At 29.5% G+C, this 17,477-nt stretch overlaps 1 protein-coding gene across 2 annotated transcripts in view; it reads right to left on the bottom strand.

The window, feature by feature from the left end:
* Window positions 1–17,477, bottom strand: part of LOC142329562 (E3 ubiquitin-protein ligase MYCBP2-like) — a 482,039-nt gene that overhangs the window by 62,427 nt on the left and 402,135 nt on the right. Inside the window, exons 17-21 of one of the 2 annotated variants that reach the window (XM_075374241.1) lie at window positions 13,376–13,766; window positions 10,098–10,292; window positions 8,611–8,858; window positions 4,578–4,749; window positions 1,646–1,914 (exon numbers count right to left, since the gene is read on the bottom strand). In XM_075374241.1, coding sequence (XP_075230356.1) covers window positions 1,646–1,914; window positions 4,578–4,749; window positions 8,611–8,858; window positions 10,098–10,292; window positions 13,376–13,766 — 1,275 coding nt within the window. The remainder of the gene's footprint in view (window positions 1–1,645; window positions 1,915–4,577; window positions 4,750–8,610; window positions 8,859–10,097; window positions 10,293–13,375; window positions 13,767–17,477) is intronic. The other variant, XM_075374242.1, reaches the window with a different exon arrangement.

The following is a 17,477-nucleotide window of genomic DNA, read 5'->3' as shown; positions in this document are numbered from 1 at the left end:
TTACATGTGCATTCCATTTATAGCTGCTATAGACTTTAAAGTATAATGACTACACTGCGTGTGCTGGCTTTGTGATCAAAATGTTCCAGCATGAAGATGATGACTTTCTTGATAATATTGTGTTTAGTGATGAGTCAACATTTCATCTAAGGGGAAAAGTTAACACATACAATGTCCATATCTAGGGTTCAGAAAATCCCAATGACCAGTTACAATGAAAAAGGAGCTCGCCAAAATTAAATATTTTCTATGTGACATCCTGATGGCGAGTTTACAGGCTGTTTTTATGTAAATGTAACAGCAGTTTCTTTTTTTAATATGCTCTTCCTCTACTGCAAGATGGATCAGAGAATTTTATTTTGTAACAAATGGTGATCCTCCACCCTGACATAAATCTGCACAGGAATGATTGAATGGACCCAATTGTTGGATTAGTTCACATGGACCTGATGACATAGTTTGTTTGTGGTGGCCTCTAAGGTTATCTGATCTGGCCATATGATTTTTTTTTTCTTTGGGGTTTTATAAAGGACTTATGTACATGCTTCTGCTACCTACTGATTTAATCGATTTGAAATACTGGGTTGAAGCAGCTGTTGCTTCCATTACTTTAAATATGCTGGTTAAACCATAGGATAAACTTTCCTGTCAGTTGGATAAGCCACATGACAAAAGTGGTCATATTGAACACTTGTAGGGAAAACCGAAAGAGTTACGCTTTCATTTTATCTATGATTCAATATTGCAAGTCAAAGTTACGAAATATTATATAGCTTTAAAATCCCAATATCCTTTTTGTACACCCTATACAAACTACCTCATATCATAATGGGATACTGATAAAAAATGTCAAAATACAATTGCGAACATTGTGTGTTTAAACAAAGTATAGCAGATTCACACATTTGTTAATTTTATCTAATTACTATAAATATTTTTGTTATTATTGTTTGATATATATATAACTGAAATTACTCTGCACTTATGATGGTAAAATCATAGTAACATTATTTTTCACATAATTCACTTATTAGAAAATGAATATCACTAAAATAAAATCAAAGAACTAAACTATTCTACTATTTACATCTTAATAGTTTACTATTTACATCTTACATTTTTTTTAAATTTCAAACAGAAATTAATAATTTAGGTATGCACAATGACATGTATAAAAGGTATTAGGATAAATCAAAAACATTAAGTGATTAAGAATAATAGAAATTAAATGAAAGTAGCCATACTGACTATGAGAAGACAAATAAAAATATTCAGGTAAAACCATTATTTTTACACAGAACTGTATCTTTTTAAGTTAGACAAAACACAGTTGATACATAATAAAGAAACATGAGGCAAGATTTTGTTGTCATTATACACAACAAGAACTAAGTGCAAGATAGCCAAATCACAACTGTCACAAGCTAATAGGATAATAAATCTTTTTTTAAACTGATAAATTTAAATTTCCAAAGTTGTAAAATGCAAGTTATATCTATCATCGAGAAGTGGCTTTAGCATTTAGATTTAATTTACACCAGGTACAAGTTATTAACAGCAAATAACATCAGTACCATAAAATAAAGGAGGATATTACTTTTTAATATTTATCAAAATAATTTTTAAGGACTGTAAATTTAAATACCTGCATTGCATACACACGACAAGTAGCTTTACGTAATGCTTGTTTCATAGCCAACTGCAGACTGCGTAAGTTATGTTGCTCCAATAAAAAAAGGAGCACAGGTCTTGATAGTATGTCAATGGATAGTCTAGCAGCTTCCTGGGATGACATCTGTCCACTTAAACCACCAATTCCTGGTCCTGAACCAGAAACTATTGCTGATTGGCCAGCTGAAGGGACAAGTTTCTGAAGTGCAGGAGATGGATGACATAACAAAGATGAACCTGCATCTGCAATCAGTTCAGTTGTTATCATTAGAAATGGTTAAACATATTTAACATTTGTTCAATTGTTTATATTTAACAACTGAACAAATGTTATATAACTAAGCCAGTTTTTTCAGCTGATCATGACAGCTATCAGTTTTAACTTATGACAAAGGTAAAGCTTCGCTCAAAATAATATATAAATAATTAATGAAGCATCATGGATCTGAAAAGTACTTATTGAAATTGTTAAGTTTAGATTGAGCTTACTATATTAATTTGGTGTGTTTATGTTGGTTTTTGTTGGTTATTATTAATTTCAACACCCTCAGTAACATGTTTAATAAAACGTACAATTATTGAAAGTATAAACAAATATGATAAAAATATATATACTTACACTAATGACTAGTAGGTAATCACTGGGAAGTGGTCATATACTATTATCACCTACTAGCAGAATTTTCTACTCCAAACAGATATAAGAAATAATTTTTAAACCTGCTTTTGAAAACTGTTATATGGGAAATAGCCCTATATAACTTTTTTATGTTAAAGAGATTTTATGTTAAAAAATGCAGTGTATTTTAATCATAGTTAAGATTAATTTCCTGGATAACTTTTATTAAATCATTGTCACTATTGTTATGTGATGAAAAAAACATCAGTGATAGAAATATTAGATAGAAATGTTAGTATACAAGTGATCTTGTTTGTATTGGTTTTGTTTTTTAACAATTACAAGTTAAAAAGACAGAAATATGACCACAAAATTTAATTTCACATAAATAAATTTCAATTGATTACTTATTTTCTCAAATGGTATTCTTATGGTTACTGTGAGAATCAACAGAAAACAAGCCAATTGTTGTTCAATAGATCAATCATAAAAATAGACTATATCATTATTAGGATACCATATCTATGAATCATATAGACCAGTAATTAGAAATTGTAACTGATCCATGAATGCACACATATGAATGTGTAATCTTGCTAAAAAGAATAGTCCTTAATTCTTTAAAAAAGTTAACAACATCCACCTCTGTCAACCAGACAACAGAACTGTTTTTTATAACTGTATACGATATTTAAATCTTACATTTATTAAAAAGCATTTAAAAGTATTTGTAAGTTCACACTTCAACTTTCAGTTAAAAGTGAATATTTAAAAAAATAGTATCCTATCAATATTAGTACGGTTAACCTTATTATGCTATTTTATTAACTTGTCAATAAATTAATTAGTTCTAATTTAAATTACATTTTTGAATAAAATTTAATACTAAATGAATTTAAACCACCAAAACATAGTAAATAGATATGTTAAACTTACCATATTAATTCCAAGAATTGATTTTTGCGAGATTCCACATCTTCAGTTGGTATTTAATTCTATAATTACATTAAAATAAATTGTCTTTATAATTTGTGAATTTTTGATTTGTTGAAATTGTTACTGTTTTATAAATTTTGAAGTTTATGGATGAAAGCACTAATTCTGCTGTCTAAATAAATTTTTTTTTCAAAAAAACATTTTTCAAGGACAAACATAAACCTCACCTTACCTTTGAAAAAGGTAACACTAGATAGCATTTGCTATCCCAATCCTTCAATCAACTATAATTGAGATTAATTATTTCTCTGTTAATTAATAAAAAATTTTGGATATTATAATGTTTTTTCAAAACTTCTATAATTGGAGATTTGTAGAAACGTCAATTGTCTAGATCCATCTTGGCTCGCCAAACCTTTCAACTGAGAATATCTGTCAGTTTTCACAATTATTATTAGATTTTAGCATTTGAGAAAATTAGTAATCAGTTGAAATCTAAAATTCAATCTGATTATTTGAGGGAACCCCAAGAGATGTTACACTTCATACAGGAGTATGTGTACGTATAAAAAAATATATAATAATGATGACAAGCTTAGCATTTTATTAAGACGTTTTAAAGCAAAACAGTACAGTTTGATGAAATTGCAAATAAAACCAGTTTAATCAACCCATGAGAATTTTTCATACAATACTATACAGAAATTTTGCTTTATGACGAACAGAAATAGTACTGTCATAATGGAAATTCTACTCATGTTAGCAATTTTATATCTACCTGAGAAGCACAACACAACGATTTTATAATATTTAATTATTATAAAATTTAAAATTATATTATTTAAAATTTAAATTATAATTTTTAATTGATGGTTATAATCTATCCAGCGAATACCTATTTTGAATTGCTAACAAAAAAATTTCAAGTCCTTTATAATGTAATTATACAAAATAAAGCAATGATTTGTGACGTTTCTTTGAACCTGTTAGTAAATAAAAATATGAAATTCAGAACATTTAATTCTTTCTAAGAAAATAATTTTAAAAATGTTTACAATGATAAAAATAATATTAGATTACAACAATTAAAACGTAAACTATGAGAAGGTTTATGAAAAGAACAACTGATTTACGTTACTAATGTATTAATAGAAAACTCAAACTTTCACATCAGCTGTACTAATTTTGCACTCTCAGTCCATGACCAGTGATGACATTACATTTAATCTGTTCTGTTTTTCAATGTTTAATCACGTTTCACTACATATATGTCAGTAATATCCATCACTTTGATAAACATCACTCTCTATCTTTTCTTATATTCATGTAAGTTAACTAGTTTATTACATACCTGTGGGAATCTCGCACGTGCTATTATTACGTTTACGCATCATAATAATACGGCCATCCCCCTCCTGTCTACTCCATGGAGCACCATTTGTTCCCATTGAAATAGATCGATGGAATAATCTACCTCTGTTTCCTTCACCATCACTATCACTAGCTGGACTCTCTGTTACAGCCTGCAGTATACATAACAATACACATCAAAGTAAAATGATGAAAATTAACCTCCTCTAATAGTTACAGTTTTACTAACAATAGTAAAACTTGAGTTTTACTCAGTAGTTCATAGTTTTACTGAATGTTTATAATTTTAGAGTGATAATTGTTACTTGTTTATAAATAATAGAAATTTATTTACTCTCTCATGCATGAGTAACATATACTGTACACACCCATGTAATACACATCCACCTAATGTATTAGTATAACCATATGTACCCAAACCCATGTAATATTGTATATATCCATATAACACATGGGTATGTATATACCCATGTAATATACATGGGTACATATACCCAAGTACATATACTGTACTTACACACCTATGTAAGTACAAACCATGTATACTTTACATTTTGTCCAAAACGACAATTGTAAAAATAGCATTCATTGATTTTAATTTTAAGATTTCAGATTGATGGTGATTTAATCACTAAACTATATATGTATATATATATCCATGCTGTGAAATGTTTAGATAAAACAAAAAACTTAAATTAGGAAAAAATAGATACTTATCTACAATGTGACACCAGACTTATCAGAAGTTTTTTCTTTGCATTTTTCTCATACATAGGTTATTATTCTTATTTTATATGAAAACATTTTTATCAATCATTTGTTGTCATTTTATGACCGGTTTTCATTGTGACAACTATTCAGTACGTAAAAGGTTTGTTTACAGTAAAGAACTACAGGATGAGAGAAAAAAGAGACTGTGTTCATTCACTGTTACAGAAAATTTTATAAAGCAGAGTCCTGCAATTGTTAGTGGGAAAGAATGAAAACAAATTCTCATAGCTGATGGAAAAGGCAGCATTTCTGGAAAACAAGCGAAATATCTGGAAACAGAAGAAAAACTTCCCATGTATGGAATGTATGTGTGTTTTGATACACAATTTCTGCAGAAGTATGTTGGATGAAAGGGCTTGAAATTGCTAATGAATTAAATATTGTTAAGGTGAATTTACAGCTAATTTAACTGGGTATGTAGATTTCTTTGCTGACAGTTTTTCTATTCAAAGGACAATAATAGCACAGTTATTAATACCACAAACATATGAAGATGAACTAACAAAATTTCATATATATATATATATATATATATATATTATAAATTTACAAAGAAGGAACAATTACTTCCTAGGTCAAATTGGAAACGCAGATACCCAGTGGAGATTTTTATAGTGCCATCAACAACCATTAAAAGTGTAGATGCAAAGAGTGTTCGGTTACGAACTGCTGGTTACATAAAACAATGTTGCTCAGTGATGCTGACTTTTGGATGGAAAAAATTACCCCCATATGTAATTTTTTAAAGAGAACATCTATCGAAAGGTGAAAAATTTCCACCTAGTATTATTAAGAGCACAAAAAAAGGAATAGATGAATAATGAATTAAAAATGGACTGGATTAAATTTGTCTGGGAATGTCGATCAGATTGTTGACTTCCATATGTTCAGTTTTAGAAACCTTCCATATGAACAGTTTTACAAAGTCTAAGACTGTCCATATGGACAGTTTTAGAAACCTTCTATATGGGCAGTTTTAGGATTCATACAACCGATGATGTAAAGCAAAGACTAACTGCTGAAAAGTGTGACCTGGTTATTATTCATGATGGAATGACATCTATTCAACCTCTAAATATCTGCCTTAACCGTCCATTTAAAATCAAACTTTCCAAACACTACACATACTGGACGGTCAACACCGACACACAAGACTACTTCATCTGATAAAATTAAGAAACTGTTTTTGATACAGATTTGTGAGTGGATATTACAAGTTGTTTAGAAATATTGGATTATTTGATTTAAAATCATTCAAAAAATTATATACTTCAATTGCTCTTTATGGAAGAGAGGATGATTATTTGTGGTTATGCGGTGTGGTTATGAGGATAATTGAAATTCTACAGATGATGGAAACTTGAGAACTGATGATAGTGATTAAAATAAATACCTACTATAATTTCTGTTCTTTTAATTAAATATTTACAGTATAGACTAATTTAATGACATATAAATAACATATACTGTTATATGTTTAGTCTTCTATGGTGATTTTTTTTATAAATGCAAAAAGTAACATTATTTTTTTTTTCAATTTTACAAACCTGGATGCACATCTTGTGATGTATTGTATTGTATAGGTGTATACAGTATATTATGTTGTATATCAACATAATGTTTCACTGTATACATAAATAAACATCTTCAAAATTTCACACTTTCTAAAAAAAAAATGTTAGTTTATTAAAAATTTCACTGGAAACTGCAATTGACGAGAAAGGTAAATCTAAATTCCAAATAATAAAATAAAACTGTCTAGAATAATACTGAAGTGTGGTGAACGAACATTTTCTATAAAGAACCAATGGGAATAAAACACATCTAAGAGGAAAGTGAATAACTAATGGCTTGTAATATAACTACCACTGTAACTGTAATATAGTGGAGTATATGTAACCAATAATTAAAATATCCTTACGAGAGGCAATTAAGTTACGGCAGAATTATGTAATATGCATTTTTTACTTATTTAACATAAGCAAAAATTATTTTATCAAAAAACAAAAATATCACACATAGTTCTACAAATACCAGAATTTAATTGGACTTCATTTTAAATAAATAACTCATAGCGACAGATAATTTTAGCTTCTAGTTGTTTTAACTTCAAAATCATAACAAAAATGGTTCTGAATATCTTTCTGAAAGGAATTTATTTGTTTTTCAGTTAATAAGAGCACATTTTCATATTAAGACAAACAGAAAAAAGAAATGGATAAAAAAATAAATCAATAAAGGGAATACTTATAATTTGAATTAAAATCTGAATACAAAACTGTTATACTTTCTTGGCATGGTCATTTATTCTTATATAATGGAAAAATAATGATACATGAAAAGTGTTTAAAAATAAAAGAAATTGATATTTTAATCAATATTTCAACAAATTTGGTTAAAAAATATAGAACAAATAAAAAGTTTTTTTTTTATTTTTGTGGAAGGAGGAGAGAATTTGGGGAGAAATTTTTTTTTAATGATAAAATAAAGTGGGGTTATATTTGCACAATTTTGAGAAAATTTACACCAAAGAAACTATCTTCTACCACTATCTGGAGATATCCGAAATTTTAATCCCAAAGTAATAATACTATGCCAATGGGTAAACCTGTGCTTCATAAACTGCTTCCATATTTCACCAAAATAAAACAATGCTGGCAGTAGTTTCACTACATTATGATGGCCAATGGCCACCAGTAGGCCACAGCAATGACCATAACAATCAGGCTGTAGCAATCAATGTTATCTTCAACCTGTATTAATAAAAAAATAACACAATTCATGATGCACTGCAAATTTAATGACCTCTGCCAAGTAATGGGATAATAAATTTCTACTAAATAACAAATCATAACTTATATTTAATGGGAATAAAAAGTAAAGATACAAGGAGACAAAGATCAGAATATAAAAAGCTAAAATTTGAAAATTTAGTATGTATTAATAATACTGAGAAACTTTCAAACAGGGATTAAAATGATTGAAAATTAAAAGAAAATAATGTAAAATAATGGTTCATAAAAACCAACCAGTTCTTTTGACATGTTCACAAAGTCAACCAAGCAAATGATGAAAAAACAAAAAAATAGAGATAGTTCACTCACATGATCTTTTTTATAAAATTACAAGACTAATTTATTAATTGGAACACATGGATATCTGCATGACTCCCCCCCCCTCCCCACACACACACACATATACCACATCATGCATAGGTAAGCACAAACATGGGTATACATTACCCTCATCGGTGTGAAGATATCTCTTGATTCACGGCACTGTATCATTTCTTCTGGTAGGAAGTGTGAATCATCTCTTAACTGTGATGGATGTATACCCAATGAATACAGACACTGAAATGGTCCAGGTGGAGGAAATGCACTGTTCTGCTCTGGAGGACTTTGATTAACATTACGATTGCTAGAAACTCCTGATAATTCTAATAAAAACATTGCATTATCTTTCATTACTCGATGCATTTCAGTTGAAACTGTGAATAAAAAGCAGGAATTTAAAAATTGAGCATTATCATTTTTAGTTATTACATAACTATCTTATTTTAATATCAACATAATTTTAAAAAATAAATTAATAAAAACTTCCTGCATTATTCCTGTAATAACTTCCCAGTAATATTTTTTAAAAGTGACTAATAATTTTACTATTTATTTATGAAAATAGTTTTAAGTAAAATACACAGGTGATGTTACACGAATAGATATGCAAATACTGATGAAATCTCAAATGCGATAATTTACATCATTTTATTACAGAAAGAAGAAACCTACTGTTTATTAGCAAACAATTCAATGAAGAGGAAGGAAGATAAATGCCTTACATATCATGACCAGGCTATAAAAAATAAGTACATGGATGTTTTCAAATTTTTTTTTAAATTAATAGACTTAATCTCTCCAATAACTCAGTTCCTGCAATAAATTTTATTATTTTAGAATGAAATTTTCTTATTTATTTTCTTTGTCTAAGTATGAGCCAATGTAAGATCAAAAATATTAATAACCTATATACCATCCCATATGCCTATACAGGCAGGTATATACCATCCTATATGCCTATTTGTAACATCCCATGGTACAAAAATTTCTTAGAATGGGTATGTATGTAGCTTGTTAATTTTTTGGTAATTTCACTTGTGAGAAATGTGGTTTTCTGTGATGTATGAGTTTCTGATGTGTGTAAATCTTTATTGTAAATTTTCTTCTTTGGCATAGACTACATACATACATATATATATGAAACTTTTAATGTGCTCTGAAATGCTCTTTTTGTAGTGATATAAGAAATTTTATAAGTATTTTGCTGAAAATAATCTTTTAAATAAATATATGGTAGTTCCCTTCTGATATAATATGTGAATAACTCTTTACAAAATTTAAGGTAAAATTGTTTCCAATAATTATTGTTTTTTTGCAAGCAGAAAGTTCAATCAATAATTTTGATATTTTAATCTTTATCAAAATTTAACTTTAATGTATTGCATTCTTCCAAATTCTGGATTAAAACAGATAAGAGATGTGTATGATTGTGGCTTAATGTCAATCATATTTTGATCAATTTCTTCCAGTACGCAGGGCTCTTGGACTTACTAATCTAACAATAAAGAAACAGTTAAAATATCTGCTAAACCCTACACATGCGTGTATCTATAAACATAATTTTATAATAGCCGCATAAGGAAAAAAATTAATGACTTATATTTAAAACAAACCTGGTAAAGAAGATGCTGGTGATCCAATTTTACTGTTTGCATCAGATAATAAAGAAATAAATCCCTTTTTACGTCCAAGTTTTTTTGCACCGGTTGATTTTTTACCTTTAAGATAGCGTTCCCTGCAGTTATCACACACAAGGTACCATGAACTCCCACTTACACCCCCGTCACCACAATTACCTGCCCAACCTGCTGAAACATTAAAAATTTAAAAAAATAAAAATTGTTTAAAATAAAACAAATAAATTAAAAAAAAAAAAATGTTTCACAGAGAAAAATGCTTTCTGTTGGGTATACAGAGTAATTCATGAAGAATGTAATAAACTTTCAGAACAGGTTGTACAGGTGAGAATAAAGAAGCTCATATAAACATGGGTTTGAAAACGCTTCATTTTTGAGTTACAGCTTGCAAAAAATTTCACCCTGATTTCTGTGTTGTTGGTAAAATTAAGCCAGACTGTAATTCTTGGGACACAAATTAAGGGATAAATTTAGCGGTTTGTATGAAGTCTGACCTGAAAAATTGAAAAAAAAAAATTGGTTTCAATATTTTATTTTTATAGTTTTTGAGAAATTTGATGATAAAAGGTAAAAAATAACGATTTTAAGTGGCCCCACAGGTATCCAGAGGTGTTAGTCAGGTGACTTAAAGGCGATTTGATAGATCTGCTGTGTTCAATCCACTTGTTTATAAAAGTTGCATTTAAATGCTGTTTAACTAATGCAGAAGAGTATGGAATTGCCCCATCGTGATGGAAAATCTTGTTATCAGAAACCTTCTTTTTATCAGAAGAACATCAACCAATATATCTGGTAAATTATTCTGCAAAAAGTATGAAACAATCTCATTAAAAATAAACGGTCCCAATATTTTGTTGACTATACAACATTGCATCAAATGTTTACTTGGAATCTTTTTTGGCATCATACAGTTTTGACAGAGTTGTGTGGACTTTTGTGAGACCATATGTGACTATTTTTTGAATTAAAAATTCTATTTCGAGTAAGCATAGCTTCATCGGTAAACAAAATAGAATCTACCTTATTAATACTGTCAAGGATCCAGTGACAAAAATTTAAACCTATAGGAAAATCTGTAGGAAGTAAATTTTGTACTTTTTTTAGATTAATAGGATGGAGTTTGTCTTTTTGAAGTACTTGCCATACCTTACTTTGTATTAAATCAATGCAGTAAGAAATTCTTCCGATACTGATGTCTGGACTATGTTCAGTGTGCTGAATTCTGTTTCCTTCTTCCCCAACAGGATGTTGTTCTTGCTGTTTAACAGTATATGAAGAAGATGGCAGGCAATGTCTTCTTCACTGCTTCACCACTGCAAACCAGTGGTGCGTAAGTGACAAAATATTGAGGCAAAGGATTTGTGGAATAGAATCCTCATATTCAGAAATCTTTGATGATATTCTGGCTGAGCAGCTCGTGCATTTCCATTGCAGAACCCATAAAAAAAAAGTCTGCATATTCTACATAGAAAAATTTATAAGGCATTGTTAGACAATGACATACGTGCACTATACCACTCACTTATTTGAATATTTATTGCTGTTCAAATGCAATACAAAAAACTTAATTGGAATCAGCTGTTAATATTTCTCACTTATGAAATAAATATTTCAAACAAATTTAGAATTTGCTTTAATGATCGTCTAATAATTAACGTCTAATAGATTGTTTTATTTGTAACTACGAGCTGTGACTCAAAAATGAAGAGTTTCTGAAACCACATTTATAAGTACTTTCTTCTTTATTTTCACCAGCAGAACACTTCCTGAATATTTGTTACATTCTTTTTTGTGAATCCCTCTGCACTTGTCCTTTCACATGCATTCACTAAATGCATGTCAGAACAAATTTGTCTAACTGTATGTTAATAGCATGGGCATTACTGCTTAGAAATGCTTTTTTGTAAATAAGCATTTTACATTGAGTTAAAATAGATTAAAATCTAGATGAATAATTAAGTATTTATCTAATAGTTGCAGTTCTTTTGTATTACCTGATAAGAAGTCCAGTCAAAATTCCAAATTTTTTAAGATTATTTATTTACCAAATAAGCTTGAAGATTGTGCATGATATTTTATATAGAAAATGTAATATGAATGGTTTTTTATAAAAAGTTTCTTGTAAATTTTCATTAAAATATATATTCTTAAGAAGTAAATCTTAAAACGCACTTCTGTCAAAAAGGGGTAGAACCCCAGTCGCACAGACAAAAGATTTAAACAATCCTCTCGGGAAAGTTGTTTCCTATTAAATTTTCATCTTCCCCATATTATGCATACTCTATAAGTATAAAAAAAATTCTCACTTGGTAAGAATGGAGTCTCAAAACAAATTAATAAAAAAATAAACCTTTAATTTAATAGATTTAAATGTTTACTTATTATTTTTGTTTATTTTATGTTAATTACATTTTTGTGCATTTTTTTTTGTATTTATATTAATTTATTCTTACAAATTTCATTAAACTGATGTTTGTTTAATCATGTAGGTGAATATCTAGTTTTATATATATTAAGTGTTAATAAGCAGTTTTTGAGCATTTCACTTTGATATTTTTTCTTAGTAATAAATACACATCAAGTCTACTGAGCAATACTTGTGCCATATTGATGTCAAGGTCCAATGTGTATTTTGTACCACATCGTATCAAGTGCTACAAGACTCCAAGATATTAAAGTATGTCACTTAAAATTTAAAAATTATGAAAAATTAAAGAATAAAGATTAACATTAACAAATTATGAAAAATCTAAACAGAAGATTAGAACACTTAAAACCAAAGAGAAAACAATTTAAGCTCTACCTGAAAAAAATTCAACTGTACTACAAATATATTTCCTAAGATATAGTTGAATGAAAAATAAAAATATTACAAACTTAGAAAAAATAAGAGCTTCACAGCAGACATGTTATATCAACAATAAATGGAGCATGAAGTAGTATGAACAGAGAATTTCTGCCATCAACACAGAGAATATTCTATTGTTCTCCAGTAGTTATTTTCTCAAATAGTAATTCGGACAGTACTGGGTGCAGTTGTTCTTTAGATGTGTATCTTCATGGAGTGACAAATAATTATAGTGGTTGTTGAAAAATATTTCAGTCAAATTTTTGACGAATCTAATAGTACTCTTAAGACAACACATTTTGCAAGTAATACTTGTGCAATGATAGGAATTTATATATTATATTAAGTGTATAATAATAAAAATTGTTAAAAATTAACGTAAATTAATGTAATTTGTGGAACTGACCTACACAGTAATTTCCACCAGAATTATATCCTTTACCACCAGCATGACCTCCACAACCAGGGTGTGCTTGCTTCATATGATAAGTTATTGGATGTGGAAAAACACCACCACATAATTCACACAATGATTCACGATCTACACCAGCTTTCCCATCACCCGATGTACCAGCTATTAAATTATTAGCTCCAGCACTGGCAGCCACAGTCGATGCATTAGTCATTGCATTACTGCTAACACTTGGTTTCCATTCCTTTTTTTTACGAGAAGTACGCTTTCCACCTTCAATATTGACACCAGTTGCTCCTCCAGTACCAGTTTTACCTACTCCAGATAATACACTACTCCCCATCATAACAGAAGGACTACGTAAAACTGCATTTGCAGCAAATGTCTGAAATAAATATTATTAAAAAAAAAATTATCAATAATACGATTTAACAAAAAGAAATAAAATGAAGGATATCACAATATCAAAATAAACATTTAATTGAATGAGTGAAAAATGAAAAAAAGAATATTAAAGGCAATTCAAATTTTCTTTAAGGATATTCTGTATTGCTCTAAAATCTGTTTCAATCATTCCTTCTCTCCATCTTGTAAATATATCAATTTATGTAATATTTGGTGAATTTTATAACAATAATCAAAAAATAAATTCAGGGTGAAACATTAATCATTTATTTATATATGTATATATATATATATATATATATATATATATATATATACATACTTTACCAATGGTATTTCCTTTATCAGCCATTAGGTCTGAAAATTATTTACAAGAATTTGAAAATAAAATAATTTATGGTATTACCCACATATACAAAGTTCAATTATGGGTTCCTTACATTCATGATATTTTGGTAATCTATGAGCCTGTAATAATGAATATCTTATAATTTTGAAAAAAACATAATTCATATCATAACTTAAAATTTACATTTGAAACAGATAAATGCAGAAAAATAAGTTTTTTAGATGTTAACATTAATAAAAGTAATAAAATTATAACATCTGTATATAGGAAACCAACAGCAAGTAAAATAACTATATGTAAGTTATTGTAAAATAACTTTATTTTTCAAATGGCATGATCGCCATGTTATACATAATTCCAATGTATATTTGAATGGGAAAAATTTTAGTGAAAACCCTGCATCCATAGCTTCATCCATGTTTTAGATACTGACCATTAAAGTCAATCAGGATAAAAGAAATGGCTGTCCTCAACCTCCATTCAAGATTTTTTGGTAGAAAGAGGGATAATTACCCATCATGTAACATTGTAATTTCATGCTGGAAACAATCTCCAAACCATTTTCTAAAATATCTTTTCGTTACTTAATTATTCAAAATTTATCATATGATATTTGATAATAAAATTAGAAGCAGCTAATTCATTGCATTTATTTATTTATTTGAAATTGAAGAATATAAATGATTTATGTAAAATTAATGAAAGAATGCATCATAATTTTAATTAAACAATATTTACTTCAGAAATAATAATTGAAGTGTTATTTATTAAATAAATTTTTTACTAAAATTAAACTCAAAAATTTGCTTTGTATGTTTGGCAACAGCTTCATTGTTGTAAGAATTAATTTTACCATTTTCTCTCAGTTTGAACAGGTGAGTGGCAAATGTAATTTCTATGAAATCTGTTTTCTTGTTGAATCTATTAATTAGTTCATCTGATTTTCTAATTAGTGTTTCCAGTGTTTAATTATTATTTAATTAACTGATTAATTAGTGTTCTTTCATCAAGTTTCTTTGCATTTTACTTTACTTTCATTAAGGTAATGGAACTCTGTGAATATGAAAATATAACTCTTTTAATGATGCATGGATATGGTAATTGAGTAAGATTGTGTGATCGAGTAAGAAATTTATTTAATGACACTTTTCCTGATCATGTTTCGATTGCAAAATCAACAGTGTTCAAATCAGTATGAAGATTTGAAGAACGTGGAATTATAAAAAAATTGTTGCAAATCTGACAGAATCCATTTTACATGAAGATGTAAAACTAGATGTCACGTTAAAGGTAAAACAGAAAACCCTCATACCTCAATTTGAGTTACTAGCAGGCAACTTGATATAAACAAATTCTTCATCCATGAAGTCTTGACTGAAAACCACATAAAATCTTATAAAATTCAGCTGCATCAATAATTATTGAAGGATGATTTTGATCAGCGTGTTGAATTTTGTGAAATTATGATGAATAGGATTATCAAGAACCCAAAGTTTCACAACTGCTGTCTTTTCAGACCAGGCTACTTTTTTGCTGAATGGAAATGTCAATAGACATAACTACCATTATTGGAGTGATGAGAATCTAAACAGGTTACGAGAAGCATACACCCAGCATCCTGTAAGGATTAATGTTTGGGCTGGCATTGTATCGGATATATTAACTGGGCCTTTGTAACTGAAGGAAATTTGATGTATGAATTGTATGAAGGTATGTTTCGAGATCAAATTATTCCAGCTATTGAAAATTATTATGGAAAGAATTATGAACAATTTGTGGTTTCAGTAAGATGGAGCTTTTGCACACTATTCTCTTCAGCTTGCACTTTCTTGAATGATATTTTCCCAGTAAGAGGACAAATTGAGTGGCCTCCACGATCAACAGATTTAAGGCCATTAGGACTTCTTCTTCTGGGGATATTTTAAAAGGCACAGTTTAAAAAACTAATCCAGAGAATCTGGAAGAACTAATTGAAGCAGCTGAAATCTCAAGGGAAACAATTCAGAATGCTGTACATAATTTTTATATGCACACAGGATTTTGTCAACAAGTAGGAGGAGGCCACTTTGAACATCTGTTGTGATTTTAGTACATATTCAGTATGTTTTTATTATTTTACTCATTTTCTTGAAAAAATTTATTTTATAAATAATTAAAAATAGGTTTTTTTAGATTAAATATAAATAAATGCAATGAATCAGCTTTTTCTAATTTTGTTATAGAATATTGTAATCATAAATTTTGAATAATTCAGTAACGAGAAGAGATTTTGAGAAACAGTTTGCAGAATAATTTCCAGCATGAAATTGCAATGTTATATATTGCAATGTGTAATTATTATCCCCCTTTCTATCAAAAATACTTATCTTAAATGGAGGTTAAGGATGGTCATTTTACCCCAATCGGGAAAATTTAATGGTCAATATCTAAAACATGAATGAAGCTATGGATGTGCAGTTTTCACTAAAAATTTTTCCGTTCAAATCTACATTGAAATCATGTGTAATATGACACCATCATGCCATTTAAAAGAATAAAATTGAATTTAATATGGTAGATAAAAGATGATCGAAAATAATTTCAAACACAACTAACAATAATTTGTTTGATACAGTAATCAACTTCATTTATTCTAGTAATGTAATCACACTCAGTTTATTTTATAATTAAGCCATCTCCAGATTTTCTGGACACTTGTGTGCATATATATAGTTGCCACATACATGCTGAGCATCATATCAGCGAGTGCAACGCTAGCCATTCAGATGTTAGCGGGAGTACAATTTACCTACATGCCTGCACAAGTGCCACTCCCCACCAAGCTAGCTAATTATGCAATTCTCCCACCACAACAACACTGCAGCGCCACCATTTGCAGGTACTTATAAAAGAGCAAATGGCAGAACAAATTTTCAATTTGTCGCCAACCTCCACCTGAAGAAAAAAGAAGTTCCCTGGCCAACCCAACATGGGACCCCCTGGCAGATGCCAACATCCCTGCTGGAGCAGCTGGCCTGGCCAACCCGCCAAGGGAACTCTGGGCGCAGATGCTACCTTCCTGCCCCAGCTTGCCAGGCTCCAAGAGCCCTAGCCGGCAGGCCCATTAGTAGGAATTGCTTGAGGAGAACTGCCTAGGTAAAGACGACTGACAGCTCTGGGGGCCATCAGTACACACTGCAGAGGGGACCCAACTGCCACTGAAGAGAAGCTTGGTCCTATTCTAATGGATAAGCTGCACCTCCCTGACTATAGCCAAACTGACATCGCCAGAGACCAGCTTCTGGACCCAACAGCCCTTCTCAGGGCTACCTCACAAAACACACAAACGGCCCTTTTCATGGC

The sequence above is a fragment of the Lycorma delicatula genome, chromosome 8 (assembly GCF_047948215.1).
Source record: "Lycorma delicatula isolate Av1 chromosome 8, ASM4794821v1, whole genome shotgun sequence".
Classification (NCBI taxonomy): Eukaryota; Metazoa; Arthropoda; class Insecta; order Hemiptera; family Fulgoridae; genus Lycorma; species Lycorma delicatula.
Note: the sequence above shows the minus strand (reverse complement) of the source record. Positions and strands in the feature narration are given on the sequence as shown.